At 34.7% G+C, this 26,379-nt stretch overlaps 1 protein-coding gene across 1 annotated transcript; it reads left to right on the forward strand.

Annotated features, from left to right (window-relative positions):
- The first annotated feature begins 764 nt into the window (after positions 1-764).
- On the forward strand, positions 765-9,210 carry LOC149927134 (uncharacterized). The gene is made up of 4 exons (XM_090158178.1): positions 765-834; positions 2,108-2,325; positions 5,967-6,238; positions 8,886-9,210. The coding sequence occupies exons 1-4, from the start codon at positions 825-827 to the stop codon at positions 9,103-9,105; spliced, it is 720 nt and encodes a 239-aa protein (XP_090014304.1). The 5' UTR covers positions 765-824; the 3' UTR covers positions 9,106-9,210.
- Positions 9,211-26,379: the final 17,169 nt, after the last annotated feature.

Genomic DNA, 26,379 nt, shown 5'->3' on the forward strand with positions numbered 1-26,379 from the left:
GCTATAAATTATGTAATTGCTATTTGATCTATTAATATATTAAATAATTATTTCTAATATTTTTGTATCAAAACAGGATTTTAACTTGTACCCTTATTCTCTGGATCTGTTAAACGTACGAAAATATCGATACACCGCGGAATTATATTATTCTCGAGTTGTGCTGATTACGCAACGAAAGGAATACGTTTTAAGATCACCGATTTCCAGTCTGTTTCAAATTCCAACTTGGGTACGTATTCAAGTGGTTGTGCCTGACTTGTTTTGTTTCTGTCCCGATGGTTTGCACGAAAAATGTCAAGGTCAATATTTGAATGCACGGTTGCCCAAAATGGCTGATCCTCACCTTCAACATTTTAATCCAAAAATATAAAAAATATTATAATTAAAAATACTACTATAATTATGGTGATCTCTGCCCTTGAGAATTCTTATAGCGATCTTCACGTAGCGTAAGAGCACTGTCTCAAGGTATGAGGTACCACAGCTTAATTATGCTTGAAATATGACGTTTAAATAAATGTTTGATTGGTTCTAATTAAACGAGTTCTGTTCAGTTTGGTGGATAAAATCGTTACTAAACACAAAAGTGTTTCACGTTGTTTCCAAAAAAACAAACTTATTATTAATTGTTCAATGACACAATGACTGCATTAACTCATGAAAATAATTTATTTTTATTGTTCTAGATGATTTTTTCCGTAGCTACGTGTTTTTTAATGTTATCACTTTTAAGTGTCACATTTGACTTTTTAAATCGGAGAAAACACCGATCGAACGGTGTAATCAAAATCAAATATTTCTGGGCGTATTTCGAATCTTTAATGAACCAAAGTAAGTTCATTTTTTAAATTTTAATTAGCTTTAATTCCAGGTTTTATAGAACAGAACATTTTATGATAAGACTATTTCTGAATAATTTCTGAATGAAATCTTATTCTTTAAAGGCCTAGGTTTTTTTCTGCCTGTCCCCCTTTAAATTAACTTACGTCGTTAGTGGAGCACAAATACCCTGGTCGTAGGCCAGCGCTAAACATGTTGGCCTAATCTAAAGGGGGACAGGCAGAAGAAAACCGAGGCCTTAAAAGAATAAAATTTAATTCAGAAAATTTTCTATTTACCTCAGATATCATAGTTTGCAAAAATATACTACTTTGCGCAAGGTTTTTGAAAACTATGATATCGGAGGTATATATAATTGAAAACAGAAATAATCGTGTAAGGTTTGCCATAACCTGGCGCAAAATAGTAAACTTTTTTCAAACTATGATATCTGTCATTATCTGATTTGCTAAATATTGGCTAGTTCTGAAAATATCAAAACTTGCGTAAAGTTTGCAAAAACAGTTTGCATGCGAAATTTAGTATCGGCCAGTTTCGCTCTAACACTTGTGGTTACAAAGTGTTATTTCGATATAATCAGCGGGGATTTATTCCGTTTGCCAATAGGCCTTTTTATAAAGTAACATTGGCCTTCTTGATTTCATGTTTTTACTACAAAAATCCCTGGACATATAAGAGTAAATTTGACGAGGCACCCTGTTATTAAACATAAACTGAACTGAACCTCTACGTATTTCGTGACGAATGAGTTACATAAAAACAAGTTCAGCAATCGTAGTTTATTTTATAGAAAGGCCTACTGTCGTCGAGATTTACTCTACTATTCGTTATTTCCTAAAAAATAACGGTAAAATATGGCGGACAGACGTGCGCGCTTAAGGCGAGTGGTGGCTCCAAAGAAACCGCTTGGCTGCTTTTCCGTATTACACGAAAACCAACCGTAGAGTATCAGCCCGTATCGGTTCCGCAGTGACAAATATTATAAATTTATTTAACTGGTGAAAAATATTTTATCCATGTATTGCAATCTCCGTTAATAAACTGAACCAAGATGGGTTCATTTGAAATAATATGATTTGTTTAATCATAATTAAAACCAACGCTGAACATGTTTAAAACGAGAGGTAGACAATAGAATAGAAGCAGCCGCCGATGCCATCTTCATAGAGCACGAGGTACTTATCTAGAGAGCATAGACTAACCCAAATGCTAGAGTCATCACTTGTTTTGAATGTCCTTAACTAATATTTAATTTATTTGACAGGCTTCTCCGTGACGGATTCCGCGACGTCAGTGAATATTCTTTCGTGCGTGTGGTTCCTTTCTCTGGTCGTTCTCAACAACGTTTTGACATCCATGATTGTGACAAACTTGGTCAACGGAGACCGGTCTTCGATCTTCACCATAGATGACCTACTGTCACAGAAACACATGAAAATCTATGTAGCCGACAATGCTAATAGCTTAAAACAATTTTTACAGGTAAGTATTTTAGGATCTTTATATCCGATGGTTATTTTTATGACTTTTTTATTAGAAAGTGCAATATCAAATTGAATTCTACAAAAACAAGATTTTTCTAAATGTACACTGAACATTTAGAAAACACCAATCTTTTACAAAAGATATTAATAAGATACCCAATATATATGACAATATTGAAAAGGGCATTTACAATCAACTCATTTTAAGCACGTAAATTTATAAATAAAATACAAATACTCAATTTATAATTTAAAACGTAGAAACTACTCATGGTAAATCTACTTTCGATTTATTTTCCAAAGAGAACTGTTTAATTCTTCTAATCAATTTCCCCAAAACGAAAGGAATCCGCTTCAGCCCCTGACAACGCCGAACTAAAACTGCCCGAATATTTAAATATTTTGGAAGCTTTTACTGTTGTACGTATTAAAATTTAAATAGTTTGGTTCGGGTGCACAAGGGGCTAAGGAACCTCTGAGAAATTGAACAAATGGAGGGGGCCAGAATTGAACCCAGAGCGTATTTGTGTCAGAAGAAATGATAATGAATGTTTTAGAAGAAATAGTCTTTCAGCTTTTGGTCTATTGGTTTAAAAAAACACAAATTTCTTCGGTGTTCGTGTATTTTTAATTTTTAAACGTTACTCAAATGCGTGAGCAGAGGAGCTCCTAATTGTAAGACTTTACTACGCATGTCCAATTTTCTTCAAAACTCACTGGAATTCGAACGTATGAACAAACAGTTTTCCAAACGCTAAGAATCGCAGCGACATCGAAACGAGGCAAAACGTTTCCAAGGGTACGTGTGAACGTGAGTCAAGAGAGGTGTCAATAATTAGTGGTTTAATATTAACACGTGGGTTGCGCGGCTTAAACCCTTTTTAAGATTGAAAACGATGCTGTCTTTTTTTCATACTATGTGCTGAAGCCTAATGTTTGTAATTAGCGTTCTGATTTTGCTCAAAAATTATGATAGGTAGAGTTTTTAAATATGGCCAGGATTTTAAAATATATATCTTTAAGAGAAGTGTTCATTTCCCTATGCTGCTATTGTTATTTTTTGTTTTGGCGGGAAATTCCAGTCCAATAAAAATTGAAGACTCTACTCGAGCCTGCGAAGGTACATGTATCATTTTTATGGCCTAGATGAATACTTATCTCGTAGAGTTTTATTTTAAAATTCTGATATGAGACAGGGAACATTATTATTTCTAATTTCCAGAAAATTTAAAAAATATTTCTTTATTGTTATTTTTTCATCATACTTGACAACTTACAAATAAAGTTGGTTCGGTCGAAAAGGACCGATTTTTCACAGAGATGAGGTCATAAAAAATAGTAGCTTTTTCGGGCACTATAAGAATACACATTTTAAGCACAACACAAATGTACCAAAATATTATCTTTTTTTCAATCAAAATCAAAAAGCTACAAATTACAGCTGGGGTTCAATTATTCCTCCAATTGCTACAATAAATGTTTTGGCACGATGGACCATCTCCCGAAACGAATACTGCATCAAACCGGGAGTCTAAAGTTGGAAGTCACGAATAATCATCTGGCGCAGTTCTTCGATCGAGGTTCGTAAAAGGCGTTTAGTTAACGTGCTCCTTGTTGAAGCCCCGGAGGAAAAGGTCAAGGGGAGATAGGTACGTGATCTAAAGGGCCACCGAACGGGACAATTCCCAGCTACCAATCCATCGCCGAAGAAATTTGGCGTTTAAATAAGCTACAACAGCCTGACGTTAAGGCGGAGCCGCACTGTCATGCTGAAACCACAGCCGCCGGTCGTCAACCGAAGAAATGTCCTCCAACGCCATCGCTACTTCATTTTGTAAAAGCTACTCGTAGTTATGCCCGTTCAGACGAAGTGGTAATAAAAGGGGCCCAATCAGTCTATCGCCGACCAGACTCACCCGTACGTTAAGTCGAAATTGGACTTTATGAGAGTGAGTGAATCACCGGTGGGGATTAACATCATCCCACATGTGGTTATTCTGGTGGTCGAAATACGGTTTTTCTTCACACATGATACTCAGTCAATTACAACAGTCATGACGACGCTCCGCATCACCATCGCGAAGTGCTTGGTGAAGAGTCGCTCGAAATGCATGGACGTTGTGGTTCTCAAACCGAAGTCATCACTTACGCGTATGATATTGCATCGAGGGTAAGCAACAAAGTAAGCCAAGACAGTATCTTGCTTTGAAAAACTACTCTATGGAACCTCAGATGGTCATCTGCATTGTGGTTGTAATCACGAACAGCTCGAACGGTGCTAAGACTTGGTGTTTTGTTCGGAAAGCGAAAACTTAATAACCGATTTACTTTTGTAGCGTTCCGATTCGCTTCACCCTAAAAAAATTTAACCATTAATGCACAACAATCGCGATAATTATGAGGCATCTTAATTCGACCCCAGTAACTAGGGAAAATGATTTTACATTTTAAAGTTGTCGCTTAATTACTAAATAATATGAACATTTACCAAATTGCAACCGTGCTAGAATTTAGTACGTCTAAGACAAAAAACCTCAGCTGTAATTTGTTGGTGTTTGTTTTTAACTTTTTTGGTTTTAATTGAATAAAAAGATCAATCTTAGGTGCATTTGTGCTGTGCGTAAAATATGTTTTCGTGCAGTGCTCGAAAAAGCTATTATCTCCTTTAATCAACTTGTAGTTATTCATGATCTTCTATCTTTATGAATAATAAGTCCAAAAACAAATTATAAAAAACATGAAACTCGTTATTCGAAACCATAAAGCTACTGTATATCCTTAGAATGCGTTGCTAGAGGAAAATGAGACACTTGTATAGTCTATATTTAACTCGCTTCATTTAATCCGACTTTTTATATTCAGAGTTCAGTTTTCCTAACATGTCGTTATATTAATTAATCAGTTTACTACTTTTCCTTGAAATTATTGGGACTAGGGGGAGTCCTAATAAATCCCCACAAGATATAATAAGTACTGGTATGTTCGTTTGCGCACACTTATCGCGCATTCATTCTAATGCCATTGGCTTAGATGTCCGTATTTAAAATATATCCAGGAAGGTACCACTCGTTTGTTTAATTATTGTTGTTGCAGACGACATGGAATAACCAGATAATTAAGGCGTAACAGGTTAACTTCTATTTTTTAAATGAAATGGTTATTTAAAACTGTAACATTTCTCAAATTTTGTTTTCGGTTTAGGAAACGTAAGGAAGTACACATTCCTCAATCCTCATATGAGGCCCATTGTGGTGCCTGCTGTTATTTCTGCAACCCTTATAACAACACTTTATTGCTCACCATTGTCTGATAAATTAAACCCAAATTTAAAATTAGGAATTAAGTAAAACCGATGTTAACAAATTAAGCTTTTGTCAGAGAGCCGAGAGTAGGGAAATATTTACAGATTACACGTGATGCGCGCAAAATAAGCGAAATAAGCTCCAGAAGTTCCTATTCGAAAGGCGGGAGGATTGGGGAATGACATTTTTACATTGAACGTTTTTGGGACAGGCATAGCATTCCTATCGATGTAAATATTCCCTGTCTGGTTCTTACCCCGCTGTGGTTGACACTCCTACTCGAAGGCTCACAGGTTTGGAAATATTTCTGCGCTAAAATTGAATTGTGTTTTTAAAGTTTCCGGGAGAAAAAGGAGCGGATATAAAGAAAAGAATATTCCGTGTATCTAGAAGAGATGTTCCGAAGCATATGCGGGATGTGGCCACAGGACAAACGTCGTTCGTAGGATGGCAGGAAGATTTGGAGTACGTTTCGGATTTCTGCAAAGCTGAGAAAGTGGATGTACCGGCATTCTTCTCGGCTCCTGATGCTCTGGGGATCTTAAGTAACGCAATCTGGGCCAATAAGAGAACTATCTCGAAAACGATGATGGAGCAGATTAATATTATGTAAAAAACAAAATATTTTTTCCAAATTGAAATCTACCTTAATTTAATTCACTGAGCATAGCGTTCCAACTACTTGGGTATTAGCCTAGCTGATTATTATTATTATTATTATTATTATTATTATTATTAAGTGGGTCTGCCAAAGGCCTTATGCCTTGATTTTGCAGTTTCATGTTAATATAGTTATATTTCGGATATTGTAGGATTTTATTTAAGAAAAGGCTAATAAAGGTGGTATATATCATAAATAAAAATTCAGGTTAAAGAACAATTTCAAAAAACCACTTGAAAAATTAATTAAAGTCATTTTTCACAATCATGTAAGGCCAACAGATAAACAAGTATCTTTCCTTTCCCCTAAGTGTAAATAGTTTTGATATGTGGGATATGTACAAGGATTCTTTGGTTCAAATTTAGCTTACAAACAGATGCACATGCAGCGATGCCAGACGTACGATAATTATCGTACACGTACGCGAATTCCGTTTCAGGTACGATGTACGATGTAAAATGTATTATCGTACGCGAAAGTACGATAATTTTGTCTATATTTTCCAAATTATTTTTACGCTGTTACAACACCACATATGATAAAATTAGGAGTAGAAAAGGCTTGGGCATATAATCGTGTTTCTTCTGCCGTTGCCGTTATTTTCTACGCGCGCAGTGAAGGATGGAGCCTGCAGGGGAAAATTCCATATGTCTATCGCGAACTCTTTCCCCATCTAGAAGCCGAATGCCGAAGAACTCCCAGAATACCTAGCGCTTTAGCTGACCCCTATGAAACGGTAATGTACGGATATTTCCGAAACGTGGCGCCACTTACACGCGCCTACCGGATACCAAAGGCTTATGGGTAATGCTTTGGCTTACACATCGCCCCACCAAATTCCCCAACTTCCATGCTTGGATCTTTATCCGGACTATTTTATTTGAGCAACGGTAAGTTAATCATATATAACGTCATAGAAGCCGTTTAAGAAGTAAAACATTTATTTAGATAATTAAACCAATAAGATAAACGTTATATTATTAGTTATTTTAACAATAACATTAAAATATACATTTACAATGCAAATCTCGACGAGCCTACGCCTAGAACGTTAGGCCGGCTTTAGTGTTCGCTAGGCCACGTGCAAGTTACCCTATAGAGGTAGAAAGTTTTATTTTTTGAAAAATTTAAAAATGTCACCCCAAAAATTTCGCACCTACTAATTTTCAATTTTTTTTCGAATAATTCCACTGGTCGTGAGTTTGAAACTTTCATACAAATCTGGTCTAGATGGAATCGAAACTCCAGTTCTATTATCTAATATTCGAGAGGGAACCTCTTCTAAATATTTTCCGTAATTTTTACTTGGCATGAGGTCGTCAGAGAACGTAGCGATTACTTTTTCTTAATGAAAAAAAATACAGTCATGATGGTCCTGTATGGGCAAACCTATGGAGTGGCGTCAACGTGGCCAGCCTCTTTGAACACTTAGAGCACCAATCGAAACTCCTGGTAGTGCCTTTCCTTTTAACAATGTTGAACGTGGACCACATATTATAGGTTAATTTACAGCCGAGTTCACACTATAAACTTAATTTGGACACTTTCGAATAGGCCAAGCTTAAAGGGCTCCACCGGCGTTTGTATTTCGTCAGTTTCCCGCGAATTACGGACATAGGGAAAGCTTCGACACGTCGTCTGCTACCTGATTTTCTGGGTGAATTTTTCAAACACCGGTCAGTGGGTGCCTGCACCAGTGTGAGAAATAAGGCACTATCACAGGCCAATCGCCCTGGTGACCACTTTATTAATTCAAAGTTTTTTCCCTTCAAGATTTTAGTTCATTATAAAAAATCTATATTAATCCCTAAAATTGTTTGGTCTTTGCTTCTATGCTGTGTGCTTGGCCTTATGTCAATTGTGTGTATGCATGGTTGACTAGGGGAGTCTGTCTACTCTACATTATAGAAGAAGCGAATGTAGCAGTAAGCAAAAAGAAATATAAACAGTCTCTCTCTCAGTAGGCTTGTTCGGGTTGGGTCTATAGCACATATTGTCAAGAATAGGTAATTTGACCATAAATTATGAAAGCCTGATTTTGCAAGGTTAAAAGTGGTAACTGGCCACAGGTCCAGTTTTAAAAAAATCGATATTTCTCACCCTGGACTGCACGATTTTACTACGCATACGCCCTCTTTTAGCTACAGTAAGAGCTAGCGTATAAGCAGACGTTACTGACAATCAAAGTTTTAAAACTTTCGCGGAAATATATGAAAATATATTTTTATCCGTTGAAATAACTTACTTTATTATTACAATACAATAAAGAAAAGCATTCACTACCCGATTTACGCATTTTCCATTCTAGCAGACGCTACACACCCAAGAAGTGATATGAAACCTTCAGCGCCACCTAGAACCGTTTCGGTTGCGAGCTACGCCATATACCTAGTGTACGATAATTTTTCATTATGTACGATATTTTTACAAAGTTCGTACGATAATTCATTTTGAGGCTTCTGGCAACGCTGTGCACATGTAGCGCGTTTATTCTGAAAGGAAGGCGCAGTTTATTAGTGCACTTTGATGACCTCCTGATACCAACCTTTATCTTATATCTCTTTGGTTCATCTTTACAGAATATTTATATTACAGGATACGTCAGCAATACGCCATGGGCATTTTTGACAAGAGATTCGATTTGGAATACGGGAACCTCAAGGACAGATGCTATACCGAGAAGAACACCGATGTCCCCGGCGAGAAGAGAAGCACTCCAGACATGGCCTTACCATTCTTGTTACTCGTTGTATTTACTGAATCTCTTTCTTCGGTCGTACTTATTTTGGAGCTAATTATTAAGTTCCACAAATAAGTTTTGCCAAGTGCTTAGCATTTTTCTGGGACAGTGAGGGAAGAATAACTCTGATCCCAAATTAGGACACTGTCTAGTTACAAGAATTTTTTTCACGTTTTAAGAGCATCCTTCTTTTCTTGTCGTCTCTATAAGTCGCTTTTGGCCGTATATTGCTTATTTTATTGTAATTTTATAGGCCCCTTGATACCCTAAGCTCCCGCATTTTGCGCCTGATTAAATTTTGTAAAACCAATAAATTGCGTCATTAAAAGCTACGTGTAATATTTAAACAGAAATAAACTAAATTGGCATCGTTTTAAAATCTTATTATTACCTCATTACACTGAAAACCATTCTCACTGGCCTGAGCTGCTACAAGTTCGAAGATTTTTGTTATTATTATTTTTATATCCCGCGTACAAATGAGCAGAACTGGTGGCACTTCCTCGGCCTATACTACTCGCCAAACCTTATTATCCCGCTTTAAATCATTCTAATTAATCCTTAAAAAAAGCGAAACTTAACTATAATTGCGTGTTTGCATCGATTTAGCCACATAGTCTTTATTGCTTTAAAAATACATTAATTTCTAAGGTATTTATGAGTAATGCTAGTGATCAACCATTGTTTTTTCTTTTAACACTCATTTAATTTTCCTTATTGCAACATGGTAGGTCACTGATAGCTCGACTTGGGAATTAATCTAAAGGGCTTTGCTTAGCTTCGTAGACAAACTACATCGTCATGGCGACGCTGCCCGTTTCGTTTTTGACGCTTTCCGTATTCTTCCCATAAGCCTTTGGGGACTTTGTTTCGACAATAGTTCTGCCCGCAATGAAACCCTAGAGGAAAGGCAGAGGACGGGAAAAGCTTGGGACCGTACTGCCAGTTCACCGCTGACGGAAGGGGGATTATCTCTATTCCATAACTTGGGAAGGTATTGGCTTCATCCAAACAAAAAATATTAAAATCTGCAATGGAAGTGAAAAAAGATTGAATTAACATAATGTGGGCACACGATTATTGTAAATTAAATACACTTTATACGGTAAATAACTTTTACCCGTTTGCCGAACCCTAGGTTTCGTACATCAGAAACCAAAAATAGTGGAACTCCTTTGTCTGTGTGTGTGTGTGTGTGTGTGTGCACGCACGCACGCACGCCCACACACGCACACACACCCACAAACGCACACACCCACACACCCACACACACATACCATCAATGATGTCTCCATTCGCGTCTTGAGTACAACTAATTTACCTACCAAGCTGAGGCGTTCTGAAGAAATTCGTTTAATTTTTAATTTGGGTACTGAGTTTCCTTCCGGTTTAAATGATAAGTTGGTTTTTGTGTAGTTCGTTTTTCCATTTTGGCGGTTTTTTGGTCGCTGATTTGAAGTTTTTTTCCAAGCATATTTGGCGTCCCCCTTTTTGGTATTTGGCTTCCCCCCTCAGTTTTTCCTCGTTCCCCCTTTTTAAACATTAAACTTATTGTGAACATCCTCCTTTTTAACAGTCCTTTTTACTAGGTTTAATTTTGAGTGTCGCGTGTCCTTTTCGTGTTTTTCTAGTCACATGTTTTTTTAAATTCCGTTAGTTAGTCTTAACTTGTAATTCGCCTTGAAGGCCTATCGGCCGAAGTACCGCGTATCGGTTTAACTCAATAAATAAATATATTTTAGTTTCCCAAAGGCTGTTGGTCTTTTTTTAAATCTTCAACCGGGTTCATTGTTACCTTAAGACCAACGGTGCTTCTCGTTTTCTTCCTTTTAGTTGAATTTCGTACTTAACAATAATTTCTTATATTTAACTTAAAACTGTGAGGTTCATACGGAGAAGATCGTTTTTTTTAATTAAATTATTTGAATTTTGAAATTGAACTAAACTTTATTGAAATAATTACGGGTTTCGTCAAAATACATCGAGTCTCTTTGTATTAACAAAACTGTCATACACTTAAAGGACATTTATTCAAAAATTTTCAATTTATATGATTAATCTTATAAGCTTACTCATTTACTTGCTTCTTTAAATCATGACCCCTTTAATTTAGCTTTTTTTTAGTTTAGACATTCGAATATTTATTTAGTGATAAGGCATTCCATTTTGTTTCTAATATTTATTTTAATGTTTAGTTATTCCATTATATATTTAATGTTTAGATATTCCATTATATATTTAATGTTTAGATATTCCATTATATATTTATTGTTTAGATATTCCATTATATATTTAATGTTTAGATATTCCATTATATATTTAATGTTTAGATATTCCATTATATATTTAATGTTTAGATATTCCATTATATATTTAATGTTTAGATATTCCATTATATATTTAATGTTTAGATATTCCATTATATATTTAATGTTTAGATATTCCATTATATATTTAATGTTTAGATATTCCATTATATATTTAATGTTTAGATATTCCATTATATATTTAATGTTTAGATATTCCATTATATATTTAATGTTTAGATATTCCATTATATATTTAATGTTTAGATATTCCATTATATATTTAATGTTTAAACATTTCAGTATTTTGTTCGACTTTAGACATTCCATTACATATTAGGTGTTTATACATTAAAATATCTTGTTTGTGTTAATAATTTACATTGGTTATTTAGTGATTACTCATTTAATGTTTAAGTAAGGGTGTGTTAACATTCAATTATTTGGTGTTAAGATATTGCAATATCAAGCTACTCTTTAATTATTAAAGAATTTTTTCATGTTTAAACAATTTTAGTTTGATTATAATGTATTTAGTGTTAAGACATTGTTTCTTATTTTAGTATTAAGATATTCCATTATCCAGCTAGTTTGTAGATATATCCATGTATGAAATGTTTAGTTATAATTCTGGTTTCAATATTTTACATTCAATTTTTAAGAAAGCGTTTAGATATTCCACTTTCTAGATTGTGTTTAAACATAATATTAATAATTATGCCTTTGACGTTCCTTTGTTAAGTGAGCGTTAAGATATTATATTATTAACTTTAGATATTCTATTATTTTTTATATTTTACTTTTTTTTTCGTGAATTTTTCAACCGTTGTCGGTCCTTCTAGGCTAATCTAACTTAATAGTATCCCTTTAATTTGGCTTCAAAATATCCATTTCCTTATACACATTTCTGGGCCACCTTTGAAATTGATGAGCAAACCTAAGGCTGGTTTCAGCCCTTATAACAGGAACTTACATGTTTATCGAATATTAATTTTCTATTGAAATGTGTTTCGGTTTACACTACATTTGCAATGTTAAATACCACTCAGCTGCAATTCGATAAATTTTGTGCATTTAATTTTGAACAGGAAACGTCAAAAACTTTAGATTAAAAGCTTAAAACAAAATATGCTAATATTCCGATCGACTATCTTTAAACTGTTGAAAGCCTTTTAACTACTGAACCAATTTCGAGTGTCGTGTTCGACATTTAAATGGTCAATTCATGTTCCTGGCTTTTGCAAATTCCATGACATTATTTGTTTCATCAAAAACTGGGGTCAAATTTAGGCGCAGAAAATAATGCGAAGTAAATAGAAAAATTACAATTGAATTGTTTTAAAAGGAAAGGGCCAGCCTTAATCTATAAGTGTTTATAAAACAGTCTTTATAAAACCCAAAAAATAGTTACCAATACATTTATAGAGATATCTCATTTAATTAAATCACTTTTTAATGAAATTTCCGGGCCCAATTCGCAGTGGAGAGTTTCGGTTGACTGGGGAATATTGATTTCTTTATATTTTTTAAATAGAAAAATTTATTCTCATAAATGAAATTGTATTAGTTATAAGTTATACATCCCGGGTAGCAAAGTGAACGTTGCTGAATGGTTGAGTTTTGGTTTTTTGGTAGATAAAGCGTTTTTAGTTTATTATTAACTATTCGTCTACCTTGATATTCAATAACTGCAAAAACCAATTTTCAGCAGGAATATTGCTATATTGATATAAAACGTCCTTATAACGTTTTTTTAAAACTGAACTGCATGGGGATATTTTGTGGGTAATTTTGGTATAAACTGAACGTTATTTTTAAGTAAATAAATGTACCATTCATCTACTTAAATATTCATTATTCAAAGGAAGCTTATTTTTTTTAAATTAATTAAAAAGTCCAAATCACCCTTATTCGCTAAAATCGCTACCGAAAAACAATAATCCCTTTCGGCAGCAGTCTTAACACCGTGACCGTAAAATTTCCTTATTCGCTACCGAAACGAGTTTATATAGGTGGCCCAGCGACGATGAAGTTTTCGGTAGCGAATACAGTCTAGCGGCAGAAGCAGAAGTTTAAGTAGAATAATGATACACGATTTATACCTCGATGCAGACGACAAAGCTTTAGCGCCATTTCGCCACCTACACTCGTTTCCCTATCGTCCATACAAAACAATGGTTCAACCTGAGGTTAAGACCGCGTCCCATTTGATAAATCCAAAATAACGTAGCAATAACATTTCATTAACGTAAACAACGAGGTTAGTTTATTGATATTAACTCAACGTTATTTATTAGTTATTAACTCAACTAATTTTTATCTTATTCAAACGCGTACCATTTTGCCTTGAAAACTTGTTATTCAATTACTGTGAATAAGCCATGAAATACATTATACTTATTACCCGCCCTAAAACCAAGATTTTGGTTATTTGTACCTTCGAAAAGGTTATTAATACTGAAACTAGTGCATATTTTGTACTATGGCAAAAAAATTGTTAGCTGACTCATCTTGAACACGGCCAACTTTGGTCTCTCGCGCATTTCTTGTATGTAGCGCGAACAGCGCGTGATCAAAGTTGGCCGTTCTTTAGTTCTTTAGTTCAGTTTACGCCCGACAAAGGGTTATAAACCCATCACGTCGAGACAAGGAGGAGCTAGTCGTACATGTCTGCAGTGTTGCACAAAAAAAATTATATCTATCTTTTTCGTATCTTTTTACATAGATGGCAGCAGCTATACTATACTATCAATTTTTTCCCTCTGAAATTTCTATAAAATATCATTTTATTTTTGATATTTTTGAGCATAGATTTCGACAAAATCATTCACAATCTTTCATTTTATTTAGTTTTGGCCCTTTGATTTTTCACGATCTTTCAAATTTCTTTTTAAGATATGAGAGTTTCAATTATTTTCAATTCTTTTTTGCCCTTGCCTGAAAAATATCAATAGAAATCTTTAAAGATTTAGATAAGTATCATTTCAAATACTTCTTTAGTTTTCATTATTTTGAAAAGTATATTTAAAAATATTTCAAGTACGTTTCACGAGAAAGTAGAATAAAAAATTTTCATATCAAAAGTTCGAAGTATTAAAATGAATATTTCAATTTTTATCTTTTGATTATTAATTTAGTAGTAAACCCTCCAACATTTGATTTTAATTTTATGGATTAGAATCGATTTTAATTTTATGGATTAGAATCGATTTTAATTTTGATTATGGAAAATAAATAAAGCTATTGCATCGCCACAGCCCACACTGCCAGTTTGCAACACACGTGACACTCTAACTGCGTGGGAGTTGGGACGGTGGGAACAATAACTTTTGAGAGTTTTGGTTTTAGTTTTGAAATCGCCTTTCAGGCTGCGCGGCGCAGCTTCTTATTGCTAGAATCAGTCTTTGCTTTCCCTCTTCTGTCCGCCTAGTGATAGAGCGAATGATCCCCCCTCCCCCAGCAGAAAAACCGCGCGACCGTTGACCGCTCCTCTCCCTTCTATCACTTAACAGTGTTTCGGGTTTGGCTATATTTCGGTATCACGTGAGAGATGTTCGCCGCTCAAATAATTGTATATCGGCATATCTAGATGGCGTTAAAATATTTCCTCTCAAATACGAACAAAATTGAAGAGTAACCAGAAAAAATCTATCGTGTAATTTCTAATACAACAAATGGAAGCACTAGCTCTATTCCCGCTCTTTTTTTCGCTAGGCTAGGTAAGAGAAGAATCTTTTCAAATATAGTTCGCTGCCGAGTTTTTTTCTTCAAAATTCTATCGCGATCATTTTGCAATGTAGAAGATCATATCAAAATCGTATATTTTTATTTTTATTTTTCGGATAAAGTATCATCTCGTATCCTAAAAGTATCCAAAGATACGAGCGCGCCCATCACTGCATGTCTGACCGTTAACTACGAGCAAACCAAAGCAGCATTTGAAATAAACGGTGGACACTTTAAACGAATAATCGAGTTGGAAGAGAAAAGAATGGTAAATAAAATTTAAATGCTCTTTTTATAAACTTATTTTGTTAGGGTGAAATCTAAAATTAGTAGGTATTTGTTCAATTGGACAATAACTTAACAGTTAACCCTAGGCGACATACCCGGCCTAGGCTTACGATCATTTTGGCTGCTTTGGCTTTGGCAACATGCATGGTTGCATGCAGGCAGGAATGAGGCCCAAATTAAACTAGAAGTGTTGCTAGTTACCATAGTTTTCAAGTTTTTTTCGTGCATCTAGTAACATTTATAATAATTTTATATTTGAGGTGTTTTTTCCATTTGCTTTTAAACATACGTTTTGGGCTTAAGAATACTTATTGAGTGTATTCAAAGTGTAGTTTAAGGGTATTTGCCTGTTAAAAAGGATCAAAATACACCATGTAAAGCCTCGATTACACCTCAAAATTTCTTGATCCTAATTAGCTGTAAACAACACCTTGCCCAACTAATTGCATAGTGCGCAAACACATAATTGTGTGTTGGTATCATGAATTGTAAAACTATCATATTCACACTTCGCAATTATAAATTGTTTACAACTAATAATTGTTAAGCGCAAACGCCCCTTATGGCTGTTGTCATCTCTTTAATGAAGTGTAATCGCTTTAAAAAAACACCACGTTACTTTATATTAATTATAATTAAAGTTTGGTTTTGAAGGTGACTTGTTATGTGCAATATTTCCTTTCAACAGCTAAACTGATTTTTTATTTCATTTTAGGGATTTTTATTACCTGGAATTTATTCCAGAACTAGTTTTTGGTTCACGATACTTGTTTATTTACCCTTGCTCAAGCCCTGAACCTAAAATTAACTTGAGAAATGATAAATATAGATTTAAAGGAGTCAAGATTAACAGGTTAATTAGTTTCGTAAATTCAATAATGCAACGAAAATGAAAAAAACTGAAATACAATAGGAATATTTTCATATCAACGAATACTTTCCAAACTCAGAGCCTCTTTTTATAAACTATAACCCCTGGTACATGGGTCAATAGACCCAGAAGCTCCCATGAGTATGGTCTGCAAATCCAGTGACCACCCTAGCCCCACAGATAGGGACAGTATATATAATACAGGAAGATGTTGACAATAATAGCTAAAAAAGTATTTGAGGGAGAGTTCAATTACACATGTTTCTACTGAAGGAACTCCTGCGAGCTGCTTTATAGCAGAACCCAGTTTAAAATATAATAAAAACTAAACTGACGTTGGGTCTAGTCTTCTGTGGCCATTATTCAGAACTTAATAATAGAAGGAGATTGCCAAATTGGCCCAGAAATATTTCAACTAACTTCAAGGAAATATACTTCAAGTTTGAGATTAAATAAAGTTTTTCACCCGGAGCCAAAATTCTAAACATTTTTCTTGAAATATAATTCCAAGTTGTTAAATTAATGTTAGGTTAGGGTAAAATTAACTTTCTTATAAGGAGATGGTCAAATTGGTCCAGAAATATTCCATCTACCTTTTATTTTTATCTTGAAGCGGGAGGAAATATACTTAAAGTTGGAGATTAAATAAATTTTTTCACCCTGAGCCAAATTTCTAAACATTTTTCTTGAAATATAATTCCAAGTTAATAATAATAATAATAATAATAATCAGCTAGGCTAATACCCAAGGCACCACCTTAGGCCTAAGTCATCAAGCGACTTTTGAAGCCATTAATTCAGGTGGCCGGGTTACAATGCGTAGGAGGGTGGTGGCAAGCCCTGAGAGATAAGTGAGGCGTTCTACCGATAAGGGGGCACCTGCGGGCGGGGGAAACGGGGGTGAAACGGGCCCCTGTAGGGGCCCCATTTTGCGTACATTTTCGGCAGGTCAAAAGGTTAGGTCAATAGGTTAGCTGATTTACGAGGTTGATTTACCCTGGGTCAATAGGTTATCTATGGCGGTGTGGACACGATGCAAACAGCCGTTAAATAGGGGTGAAACGGACCCCTGTAGGGGCCCCATTTTGCGTACATTTTCGGCAGGTCAATAGGTTAGGTCAATAGGTTAGATGATTTACGATGTTAGGTCAATAGGTTATCTGCCCCTATGCCGGTATGGACAACGATGTTATGCAAACAGCCGGCCCGTCATAGTTAATATCTGGAGGCACCCCCATTTTAGGTCAAAAGGTTAGCTGATTTTCGAGGTTAGATGATTTACGATGTTATAACCCATAAAACCCAGGTGTTAACCCATTTTAGGTCAATAGGTTATCTGCCCCTATTCGGCGGGCGGTGTGGACTGACACGATGTTATGCAAACAGCTATAAACCGTCATAGTGAATGTCTGGCCCATGTCTTTCGAGTTGGTTGGTTTCCACCGACAAACACTTTCGGGCCCCTAAGGGTACCGTAAAATAGCGGGCGGTCATCGGTAAAAGTGTTTTGAAAAAAAAAAGAGCAGAGTGTATACAAATTATAAGGTTTTATTTATACATTCAAAGTTACAGTACATTAAGCGGATGAAAAACGCTTAAAGATAAAACAATTTATTTTTAATATATTTATGGTTTGTAAATACCATAGTAAACAAATTGTAAAAGTTAAATACACAAAACATATTTTGGTTGGCCACTGTTTCTTTAAAATCTTCAATAATTTTAAATGCTGTTACGTAATTGGACGCGTAGCGTACAAGGGTATCATACCTTTCATGTTCATCCGATAGAAATAAATTGTTTGGTGCACATGGTTCTTTATACAACATTTCGTAAATTTTACGATAATTATCGGTTATAACGTAACCCATTAATTCAAAGAGTTTTTGGTTCACTTTAAGGAGTTGAATGTGCGAATTAATGAAATATTTGAGTCTGTCCAATTCTCGAGTTTCCGGCGCTTTGATTACGACCGACGCTTCGGATATCGTACTTTGCAAGGTTAATTCTTTTTGGTCAGACATGGCGGCGGTCACTAGCGCATCAGATAGCGGGAACGGTGATCGAAAAGGCAGCCTTTGGGGATCATTTATTTGTTCCCAGTGCCCGTATAAATCATCCCAGGCGCGCAAAGACATCTCAAAGACCTGGTGTGTGATTTTATTGCATAGAGCTACAGATATATCGAGCTCAGACGTAAAACCCGTAGTAACGAAAAGCTCGGATGAAAGTGAATACCGAGGGTTAATGTTACGCTGAGTCGGATCAAATTTAGACATTTTAGTAGGCCCAGGAACGTTATCTACACAGCTTCGTTTAGATATGATGCTCGAGAAACGGTTTGTAGTGTACTGCCGATGGATGACGGGGGTGAATGCCTTATATATAGACCCCCCCCCCATTTGCGTTCATTTTCGGTAGGTCAATAGGGTCATATGATTTATCGATAGTTGGAGGATCTCCCCTTTAGCGTCCCGATTCGGTAGGGATGGTGGAATCATCTGACATGATGTTATGCAAACAGCCAGTAGCTATAAACCCTAGTAATGGGCCTATTTACCCATGGGTCAATAGGTCCATCATTATTTCTCAACCACTTGTCAAAAACCTATCCGTCTTAGGGAAGGTCCCCCTACGGCATCTGTCAAACACTTTTCTCCACGTGCGAGTGGTGTTATGTAATAAATCCAAATAGTTCAATGGGTCGAGCCTTTTGTGTTTTCGCCGACAAACACTTTCCCCGTGTAACATTATTTTCAAACACTTTCACGATGCGTAAAGCTATCCGTCTTAAGGAATATCGGGCCCTAAGGGGTAAAGGGTAGCTAGAGAATGACCCTTACCCTCAGCGCGTAAAATAGACACAGCGGGTGTCCCCTCTCGCTAACTAAAAGTGTCTTTTTGGTACAAAAGAGCCGAGTGTATTATAAAAACGGTTTATATTTCTACGACATTCTATGATTTGTAGAGACCATGGCGAATAAATTGAAAAAGTGCCCCCCAACTTTTTACATCAGGTGTGGATTCTTAGCGCTAAAATGGTTATAACAAACGAGTGTTCCCACCAAAAATGTTTTTTTGCGCGTAGAATTTTATGGAGGCCCATAAACTAGTAGCGGGAATAGAACATCTTAACTATTTCAGTTTAAACTACGAGGGATTCTAATAGATTTGTGTTTTTACATCCCAAATGACCCTACGTATGGGGGGGAGGGGTCCTTTTGGGTATAAAAACCCAGGGATTTGGTCCCTAAGATATCACAACTCTGTTCTTTTTTTGTATCCAACCAAGTCCACTAGAAATCCATCTCCGCTGTTCTCGGATGAGAACGTACCCCTGTAAGTTTTTATCAATTTTTATATTTTTAGCTTGGTGATCTATTCCAAAATTAAATGGTAACCCTGTATGCGTAACAATTTCAATATGCAAGATACTCGAGAATGGTAAAATAGTCTATATTTAAAGTTAAAATGCGAAAACTACATTTGTAGTGTTCAATTTAAAAGAAAATTACCTCAGCTTTTAAATAAGATTTTTTTTTGTATCTACCCTATATCATTTACATATTATTTTTTTATTCTAATTTAACAATCCCTTTAAAAACTTAGCACGTCTGAATAGCTGTGTAGAGTACTATTAACAGATATAAATATTTCTGGGTTCAGTTAATGTGATGATTCGAGTGAAACATTTGCATATGTTTAAGTTATTGGATTGCAGGAAACTTCAGTGTTTTCAGAGTGATAATTAAGGGAAGTTGCCTTACAATATAGTTGAAAATTATCTTTTTAAGTCTGTGTCCACCCATTGATTATGGTAGGAAGTGAAAAAATTTCTTTTAGCAAGCTTTTCTTAAATTTTGGTATCCACCCTGTATCATTTAAAAGCTCAACCATTGTTTTTATCAAGTTAATTTTAAACATATCTTAAAACAAGCTTCCCTAAGTCTGACTAGCTTTGTATGGTAATAATAAAATAGCTAAATATTTTTTGGGTTTAATAATTGTGCTTCTTAGTGAAAATGTTGCATATATTACAGTATTAGGTTGGCTAATTATTTTTTCACCTGCTACCATTCTCAACGGGTGAACATAGAATAACAAAGATAATTTTCCACTATATTTAAAGCCAACTTTCCTTACATTTCACTATGAAAACACTGAAGCTTCTTTCAATGCGATAACTTTATTACACGCAATGTGTTACACCCCAGAATTACATTTATTGAATCGAAAAAAATATGTACCCCCCCCCCTTAGAATTAACCCACACAGGTATTCAGAAGAGATGGTGTTCAATTTAAAAAAATTACGGTTTTTTTTTTGGATCCACCCCTATATCAGTTATATAAAACCTGAAATTATTTATTTTTTTTTAATTCTAATTTAAACATCACTTTAAAAACCTTATGCAAGTCAGAATAGTTGTGTAGAGTACTAATAACGTAGATAAATATTTATTGGTTCAGTTATTTGTGGGGAAGCTTGTTTGAAGATAAGTTTAAAATTATTTTGGAAAAAAAAACTTGAGCTTTTTAAATATATGATACAGGGTGGATACCAAAATTTCAAAATAAAATTTAATAAAAAGCTTGCTAAATGAAATTTTTTCACTTCCTAACAAATTCAATAGGTGAACACAGACTTAAAAAGATAATTTTCAACTATAGTTAACGGTAACTTCCCTTAAATTTCACCTTGAAAACACTAAAGTTTCATGCAATCCAATAACTTTGACTTTTGAAGATTTTTCACTCAGAACCATCACATTAAATGTGATCCACTCTGTATCGTAAATTTAAAAGCTCAAGCAATTTTTTTTTCCAAATTCATTTTTAACTTAGCTTAAAACAAGCTTCCCTAAGTCTGACTAGCTCTGTAGGTTAATAATAAAATAGCTAAATATTTTTTGGATTCAATAATTTTGATTCTGAGTGAAATATTTCCATATATTACAGTATTAGTTGAAAAAATTTCATTTATGTCCATTTTAAATTTTTTTGTTGTATCGCATTATAATATTTTTTGGCTCGTAAAAGAAAAATAATTTTTGTAATATATCATCTTATAAAATTTTTTGTAAAAAAATAAATATTTTTATTATCTTATAGATCAGACTCGTTATTTCTCCTTGCTAGCGTCATTTTTGTTTTTAGATTACGTAATTAATAGTTCATTGGGTCCATAATAACGTAGATAATGTTTTTGGGTTCAATTGACCTGATGAAAAATTTCCATAGGGTAAAGTTACTGGACTGATGGAAGCTTCAGTGCGAAGTCTTAATTACATGTTATAAGTTTTTTTTTAAACAAGTTTATTTCTAGAAATGAAAAGGACATGTTTTATCGAGGCAAACTTTTTCCGTGTGAATGGAGAAATGATAATTAAAGAGTTGGCTATTTACGATGCGGAAACGGAGAAGCATAACGTCTGGACCTTTAAACCACCATATCCATATTCCAGTCTTACGGAAGAAGATAAATGGCAGTGTAGATGGTTGTATTGGAACATTTGCGATCTCCGTTGGGACGACGGACGGGAAGACTACAACAGCCTAGGAGCCATCGCAAATTATATAAAAGAACAAGGGTTCACGTTTTTTTTTTGTAAAGGTTTAGTAAAGGCCAAAGTTTTATCGGATTTCATAGGAGTTAACGTCAAGAACGTCGAGGATTTAGACTGTCCTAAATTATCTACCATTCTTTGTATAAGTGCGCCTAAACATTGTCATTTTCACCGTGACCCTAATAATTGCGCCGTTGTGAAATCTCACAAAATCGCTGTGTGGTACCGAAAAATCGTGTGCAAGAAAATATAAGTCATTTTAATATTATTTTTGTTCCATCACATTGGTTTTACGTTATGTCTGTTTTCTAAAATTACGTTTCTTAAATAGCGTAACGTATTAAAGTTGAATAAAAAGTTTTTCATTTTATTTTAATTTTAGTGTTTTTATAATATCTTTCTGACTATAGGTGTATTGTTTAACTTCTTTCATTTTTAAAAATGTAATTGCTTGACTTAAATAAAGCGTGAAAATTATTAGTTTCGAAATGATATTTACAAATCTTATCCACTCTAAAGTCCATCTTTCGGGTATTAGTAAGTATTTCATACAAACTAACTTAAGTAAGTATTTTTAGAAGTGAAGAGAAACACATTGTGAAAAACCAAATTAAAAGAGACTTTAAACGGTTTTATTTAACCATCACTTTAAAAACGGTAACTAGCCTTAAATTTCAAACTGAAAACACTAAAGTTTCATGCAATCCAATAACTTTGACTTTTGAAAATTTTTCACTCAGAACCATCACATTAAATGTGATCCACTCTGTATCGTAAATTTAAAAGCTCAACCAATTTTTTTTCCAAATTCATTTTTAACTTAGCTTAAAACAAGCTTCCCTAAGTCTGACTAGCTCTGTAGGTTAATAATAAAATAGCTAAATATTTTTTGGATTCAATAATTTTGATTCTGAGTGAAATATTTGCATATATTACAGTATTAGTTTGGCTAATTATTTTTTTTCATCTGCTACCATACTCAATGGGTGAACATAGAATAACAAAGGTAATTATCCACTATATTTAAAGCCAACTTTCCTTACATTTCACTATGAAAACACTGAAGCTTCTTTCAATGCGATAGCTTAATTACAGGCAATTTTTTCCCCAGAATTACAATAATTGAATCGAAAAATTATCCAACTCAACTTATCAGACTTCGGGCAAAGTGGTTTTTAAGTGAGTGTGTTAAATAATAAAATATACTTCAGCTTTTGAATTAAATTTACTGTTAATATAACGGTTAATCGAAGAACAGGACTATAACTGTTGCGTACAGCAACTATCTAGTAACTCTAACGGTAAAAGTTGGTACTGGAATTTACCTGTTAAAATTTAACAGGAATTTAACAGGAAGCTACAGTAATTTTTCACAGTGTAGCATATGAAAGTATTAATTTTCAAAAAGTGCATTTAAATTGAAGTGAGTCCTATTTTTGGATTCCCCTTGTTCCTCCTTCTTTTATCCCAACATGTATCCCCTTTTATCATGGTTTCTCTCCAAAAATCTTAAATCAGTAGGTCTCGTTCCTATTTATCTCCCCCCATCCCAAATTGTCAGCTTTATTATGTAATAACAAAGAACCAACTACCCTCCTCGACAAGGCCATCATTTATAAAATCTCCCGTGCTTGTGGTGATAATTACATTGGGCAATGCCGTAGCCCATTTCTTCAAAGGCGTAAGGAGCCCCAAAAATATAAACAACCCGTACAATAATTCTCCCGCTTAGCGAACACCTTCGTGTTTTTGGTGCCATAATGCTAGGTGGGACTCAATAGACATACTAGCTCGACCCAAAATTATATAAAACAAATTTTAAGATACGCGAATCCATCGAAATTTAAAAAAATAAATCTGCCCAATGTTTAAACCGTGACGATGGTCCCTTTAACTTATACACGTTTTCTCCACTTTTTAAAACGTGTTTATGGTCCTCACCCTCTCACACAGACAACAAACCAATTCCTCCTCTCGCAGAATCCACCCATTCTGACAATAGTAGTCTCGAGCGCGAACGAAGATATCGAGCCCATATAACACTTCGAAGGGGGTCGACTCGCCTTTGAGAAAAAACGCTCGCGGCTAAAGAACAGTGGCATCCACTATATGTATGCATAAATATTTTTTCGTCCCAAAGTTTTACCATCGTACTGTCAGACTTGTAAAAATCCCTGAAGAAGGAGGATCAGTTCCTCCGAAACGTTCGTTTTTTTAAATAAATATATTGTGAATTTTAAAAACGGTTAAAGTCTCTTTTCACTAAGTATTTTTAAATATTTGAATATCGGAATTGTATTTCGTTGCGTTAAAAGTAGAGTTTAGATGTATAGTCGTTTTAAGTAATACTCGTGATATAGGTTCAAGTGCCAAGCATATTTAAGTACTACAATGATATTAAAATAAAGTTTAAAATATTTCCATTCTACGTTACTTTAACAACGAATATTCTATGACGTCAAAACACTCAAATCCATGTTTCAAATTCAAATTAACCGCGCAAAACACTTAAATCTATGTTTTTATTTGATTTTTAAATTAACCGCGACGCGCCCCCAGACCGCGTCCCCCCCCCCGAGAAATCCGCGCCCCAGACCGCGTCCCCCCAGGGGAAATCAGCGCACGCGCACCGCCTTGAAGTTACGTTAACTGTGGGAGTTGAAACATCTGTATAGCTTGTTGAGATAGCTATAGTCGACTGATATGTGTTCAGCATGTCTTATGGGAAACCAAAGTCATTTTAAAATTTGTTTCAGCTTCAATTTTAAATATATATAATTAAACAAAATAAAAGAAAGAAAGAAATAAAAAATATAAAAAAAAATAGTTTTGAAATTATGGTCGTTGTCGGAATTCGCGAACATATAGGGTCTTCTATCTAGGGCTATACCACCTTTGAGGTTGGGGAGGGTTAACTTTTATTCAATAGATAAAGCTCTCAAAATTATTCGTAAAACGTTTTGATCAAGTAATTTATATTTCTGTATTATCCGATTACGCGCGTCGCCCAGGTTATGACTTTTTACGCGTTTGTATTTGGATTTTTTAGCCATTTCTATCTGGGTTGAAAAGGAGCGAGTGGGACCGAAAAAGCTTCCCCAATATTCTTTTTAATAAAAGTTTATTTTAAACCATGAAGTATCTGTCTCTATAGTATATTAATTACTATTTACTAGTTTAAATTAACCATGGTTAAATTTTGCGTTTAGTGATTACTTACTATTATCATTAAACTACGTTAGTCATAACTTACTATTATCGTTTAGCTACGTTAGTCATTACATATTATTATATTAAACCTCCACGAGAGCTTTAACAATTTAACGGTATACGTTTTCGACAATACGACAAGTTCGCATTAACTTACGATGGACGACGTTACCTTTTTTTGGTATGAACGAATCTTTTCTCTGTCACTCAGGAAAAATAAATTCCGTTTTAATACTTTATTGAAACAGGTCTGCTCGTAACTTCAAACAAAACTAACTCGGTTTGGAATTATTCACAAAAACGGGATACTAAATTATTCAGTGGATTAATTAGCGATACAATCTAACTAATCTGAAGTTTCAAGTAATGAAAGTGCAATATGTGTAGGTACAAATGTTTTTATGACGGTTAGATTTATTTATTTATTTAGTTATTTATTTATGAGACATACCTACGAAGCCGGAACGACTTACATGTAGGCATCACGATATGTGCTTTAGCTGATTGATTGATTGATTAGCGCGATATTTTGCAGCGATGTTAATGTAACTGCAAGGCGTTAACCGACGCATTGTTAAATACCTTGTTTATATACATTATACAGAGATGCTAATATATTAATGGTAAGTTGCGAAAATCACAGTGCGCGTAAAACTCAGACATTATATAGTGACTAGTAAAACAATATAACATAGTGAACAAGTTGGCCTGAATACAATATGCTGATATACGAAGCCCTCCCCACCTCGCCGCCGTAGCCTGGGGCGGTGCGCGTGCGCTGATTTCCCCTGGGGGGACGCGGTCTGGGGCGCGGATTTCTCGGGGGGGGGGGGACGCGGTCTGGGGGCGCGTCGCGGTTAATTTAAAAATCAAATAAAAACATAGATTTAAGTGTTTTGCGCGGTTAATTTGAATTTGAAACATGGATTTGAGTGTTTTGACGTCATAGAATATTCGTTGTTAAAGTAACGTAGAATGGAAATATTTTTAAACTTTATTTTAATATCATTGTAGTACTTAAATATGCTTGGCTCTTGAACCTATATCACGAGTATTACTTAAAACGACTATACATCTAAACTCTACTTTTAACGCAACGAAATACAATTCCGATATTCAAATATTTAAAAATACTTAGTGAAAAGAGACTTTAACCGTTTTTAAAATTCACAATATATTTATTTAAAAAAACGAACGTTTCGGAGGAACTGATCCTCCTTCTTCAGGGATTTTTACAAGTCTGACAGTACGATGGTAAAACTTTGGGACGAAAAAATATTTATGCATACATATAGTGGATGCCACTGTTCTTTAGCCGCGAGCGTTTTTTCTCAAAGGCGAGTCGACCCCCTTCGAAGTGTTATATGGGCTCGATATCTTCG

The sequence above is a fragment of the Leiobunum rupestre genome, chromosome 9, assembly GCF_980474605.1.
Source record: "Leiobunum rupestre chromosome 9, qqLeiRupe1.1.hap1, whole genome shotgun sequence".
NCBI lineage: Eukaryota > Metazoa > Arthropoda > Arachnida > Opiliones > Sclerosomatidae > Leiobunum > Leiobunum rupestre.

Coding starts and splice junctions, on each gene's coding strand:
- LOC149927134 (XM_090158178.1), top strand. Junction 2,326..5,966: donor GCTTAAAACAATTTTTACAG/GTAAGTATTTTA, acceptor GTGTTTTTAAAG/TTTCCGGGAGAAAAAGGAGC. Junction 6,239..8,885: donor ATGGAGCAGATTAATATTAT/GTAAAAAACAAA, acceptor TTTATATTACAG/GATACGTCAGCAATACGCCA.